The sequence below is a fragment of the Myotis brandtii genome, unplaced genomic scaffold (genome assembly GCF_000412655.1).
Source record: "Myotis brandtii unplaced genomic scaffold, ASM41265v1 scaffold488, whole genome shotgun sequence".
NCBI classification, from domain to species: Eukaryota; Metazoa; Chordata; class Mammalia; order Chiroptera; family Vespertilionidae; genus Myotis; species Myotis brandtii.
The window spans coordinates 2,119,101-2,123,280 of NW_005368638.1; the positions used below are offsets into that span (position 1 = coordinate 2,119,101).

Genomic DNA, 4,180 nt, shown 5'->3' on the forward strand with positions numbered 1-4,180 from the left:
CGCGGAGGCTCTCTTCGAAGGGTCCCACAAAAACTCGACTGTGTTCAGCTGGGTCGGGCTGGCCCTGGGGTCCAAGATACCAACAGACAGTGGAATATCTGCGCACACACACAAAGCGCACTGTCAGCCACGCCGGTGCTGAAGGAGGGACCATCGCAGGCCCAGCTCTAACCACGGAGATGCCAAACGTTCAGAAACCAGGCCGTGCAAGCTCCTTTGGCAGCAAGCCTGGCGTGGGCTGCCATGAAGCTGTTAGTCTTAGTCCGATCTGCGTGAACAGTCGTGTTATTTTGCTGCAGAAAGGACTGTGTTCGACTGCCTGTTGGAGGCATTTCCGATGCTGTATGTCCACGCACCACAGCCTGTCATTCCAGCTCTGAATTCCAAAACCCGTCTGGCCCAAAGGCTGTGGATGAAGGATACGGACCACTGCCTGAGCCCCCGAGATTCCATCTCCACGGCCCACCTGCGATGCCAGCCTTCCCTTTATCACTTATCAAAATCCTTTAACACGTGATCCTTCTCAAAGCTTCCCTGGGACTCCTGGCAGCAGGCCTGGTGACTGCCAGCTCCCACAGGGTTTCACACAAGACAGGGGCCCTAAGATGCCCCGCCCAGGCCAGGTGGCGTCCGGGAAGAACCCCAACATGCTCACCGAGGTCCAGGATCCGGTCCCCAGGCCGGCTCCACCGCCAGCCCTCCAGCTGCTGGTGCTCTGTGTACTGCAGCCGACGGTCATGGAAAACCACACGGATGATGCTCTGGCAGGAAAGCAGGCAGGAGGAGCTGAGTGTGGGCACCAAGAGGAACCCACCTGCCGCCTTCTGAGCCAGGGCGCCCCCACCCTCAAGGTGGCCCCTCCTGGAGCCGTCCGCCCCGGGGCACCCCACTCCCTCCGCAGAGCCCCAGCAACATGAACAGCAGCGAGCAGACTGCTGCCTGCCCTTTGTCCATGACTACTGAGTGCTTTACATACACGGCTACTTGTCATTCCTTCTGTGCTGATGAGCCAACAGAAGCTCAGAAAAGCTCAGGGAGTGGCCAACCTGGAGCCCAGAGCCTCGTCCATCAGCCCACGCCAGTCGGCTCTCGGCTGTGGCCTGTCCTAGTCCCTGGGAGAGCACCTGGGGAACAGGGGCCCACTCTCCCTCTGGGGCTTTCCCCGAACCCCCATGCCACTCCTGACCACCACAGTGCGCCCAGCGCTGCGACCCCCACGGCCCCTCAGGGAGGGAGAGCACCCCACAGACTTACCTTGACGTACTTTGTGTTCAGATCCTGAAAGTCTCCCAGCTTCCGATTCTCCAGCAGCCGAATTTCATAAGACTGACCTGGAGGAAGGTTAGTACAGTTCCCATTTCTGAGTGTTTCCAAATGTGGGCTCACCAGCTAGCGGCCTTCCAGCCTCCTCAGCGCCACCCAGGCTCGCGGCCGGGAGGAAAGCCCAGCGCCAGCTCCGGGCCCCCTGGGCGGGCAGCCCCGTCTGCCTACCACCTGGCTGGGCCAAGGGCACCCCAGGTAACACACCACATGACCCTTGAGAGGCAGCACCTCTATAATTTTCACAGAAATAGAATCCAACCCGATACAGTTAGCATTACAGTTATGGAACATAACTTTGTATTTCTTCACAAAGAATGTCCCCCACACACTCGGATGGAGAGCAGCTACCGAAATCCACGTCAGAGTAAACAGCCAACCACCCCTCCCGACAGCAGGTCTAACTAAATAACTAAAGAAGAGAAAGCCTGTTAATCATTGTCTTAGGTGCAGATGAGAGCATTCACCAAGTTAAAAGAATTACACGTATTTGAAAGGGTGCGGACATTCTGCTGGGTGCCATGGAGCCAGCACAAGCTGGTTAGAGTATAAAAGGAAAAGAGATTCGTCCACAATAACAACAAAAACGTGAAAGTATCTATGACCAAGCTGCACACATGTCATTAGAAGAGAAAGTACAGCCTGAATAAAAGGGCACATCGTTTCTAGGGGAAAGACCACACATCAAATGATGTCACTTTCCCCAAGTTAAATAAGTTTAACCACAACGCTACAACACCCCAGCATCTGTCACAGCTTTACAAATCACAGAATAAATTATTTAATAGTTGGTATTGGTAAATCTGATTCACTGTTTTAAAAAAAATGTTTTTTTAAATAATGATAGTCTACAAGAAATTACAAAAATAGAACAGAAAGGCCCTGGTGCCCAGCCAGTGTGCCCTGTGGTGGCACCAGGAACCGGCTGTGGCACCAAGTTAACTAAGCCCAGGCCTTACTCAGGCTGCCCTGGGTTTGCAGGTTTCTCTCTTGTCTGTTAAAATGTTCACCTGTTAAGATTAGCTATTTTTTCCAAAGTGCAGACCCCCCCCCGCCTCACAGCAGATATCAAACCAAGTTACCACTGGATTTAAAAGTTAATTTCCTAAGGTTTTATTGTCACGTGAATGACTACTTATCGGACAGTCAGTGGGGAAGGACTTTCTGAACCTAAAATCGTGGGGAGGGGGAGTGAAATCTAGCTGTATATATATACTGCAAACAACAAGCTAGGACACACACACCCAGTGACTAACAGTCTTAAAAATAGGTAAAAGAGAGCTGATCAGAAAAATACTAAGACCCCTTATAGTGGACTGAATGGTGCCCCCCCAATAAGCCTGCACCCTCATCTCCAGGACCTGAGGGTTACCTAATCTGGAAACAAGAGTCCTTGCAGATGCAAGTAGGTTAAGAAGCATGGGATGAGGAGCTCAGCCTGGTTGTGTCCTGTGTCCTGGGCACAGGGACAGGTGTCCTTGTGAGAGACACACAGAGGGAAGGAGGAGGAGCCGTGGGCACAGAGACGGATACAGCCACGCCTCCCGGAGCCCCACCAGACGAGGAGGCAGAGAACAGGCCGGCCCCTGAGGCCGCAGGGAGCTGGGCCCGGCCGATTCTTGGCGTCCAGCCTCCAGACCTGCTGGAGAATGGACCTCCATCGCTCCGAGTTAGTATGCTTGCAGTACCTTGCTGAAGGAGCCACAGGAATGAACATACCCACACACACACAATGAATAGAATGGAAAAAAATATGAAATTAAGTCATTCACCTCAAACATTTGCTGAGCTACAACTACGCGCCGAATTCTGTGCGACTCCTCGGACGGAGCCAGCAGAGTGGACACAGTGCCCCCAGCTCCCGCAGCTCAGAAACAGCCATCGGCAAACCTTCTTCTCGGGAAGCGGGCCCCTCCCCCAGCTTTCCCAGCCCGTCTTACCGGCCCAGCGGACACTTGACGAACATGCCACGGCCCTCGCAGGGCGATGCACTGGGCACATCATGCCAGAGGGAAGCGGCACGAACCCCAGACTCTTGTTCTGCCCACTGTCCGTTCAGAAGTCACAACTCCCAGGAAGGCCTCGCACACCTAACCGACACTTCTAACTTTCTGAAAAAGTTGGATTTTTAACACACATTTCCAGGCTCCTGAGCCGACACTCCTCTGAGGGCAACGTAACATGGGGCCTCTCACACCCTAACTGGTTTCCAGTGTCCTCCTGTTCCCAGGAGGAGAGCAATGGCTGGCATGAGGCCCAGCGCCCAAGTGCTCACTACCTGGGTGGACAGGTGCCCCACGGCTCAATGAATACTGACCCAGCACTGCAGCACCCTCAGCTCATGCCCAGCAGGAGGCACCTGCTGTCCCATACAGAGCAGTTCTATAGTGGGGCTTTAGGCCCGGTCACAGCCTCCTCCTCCAGCAGAGACCTGACCCAGGCCCGGGTCACAGCCCCCTCCTCCTCCACCAGCAGAGACCTGATCCAGGCCCAAGCCACAGCCCCCCCCTCCTCCACCAGCAGAGACCTGATCCAGGCCCAAGCCACAGCCCCCCCCTCCTCCACCAGCAGAGACCTGATCCAGGCCCAAGCCACAGCCCCCCCCTCCTCCACCAGCAGAGACCTGATCCAGGCCCAAGCCACAGCCCCCCCCTCCTCCACCAGCAGAGACCTGATCCAGGCCCAAGCCACAGCCCCCCCCTCCTCCACCAGCAGAGACCTGACCCAGACCCAGGTCACAGCCCCCTCCACCAGCAGAGACCTGATCCAGGCCCAAGTCACAGCCCCCTCCTCCACCAGCAGAGACCTGACCCAGACCCAGGTCACAGCCCCCTCCACCACCAGCAGAGACCTGACCCAG

General features: G+C 55.6%; 1 protein-coding gene across 1 annotated transcript in view; it reads right to left on the reverse strand.

Moving 5' to 3' along the window:
• Positions 1 to 4,180, reverse strand: part of TFCP2L1 (transcription factor CP2-like 1) — a 53,618-nt gene that overhangs the window by 26,234 nt on the left and 23,204 nt on the right. The window contains exons 3-5 of the mRNA XM_014547890.1: positions 1,255 to 1,331; positions 656 to 761; positions 1 to 98 (exon numbers count right to left, since the gene is read on the reverse strand). Coding sequence (XP_014403376.1) covers positions 1 to 98; positions 656 to 761; positions 1,255 to 1,331 — 281 coding nt within the window. The remainder of the gene's footprint in view (positions 99 to 655; positions 762 to 1,254; positions 1,332 to 4,180) is intronic.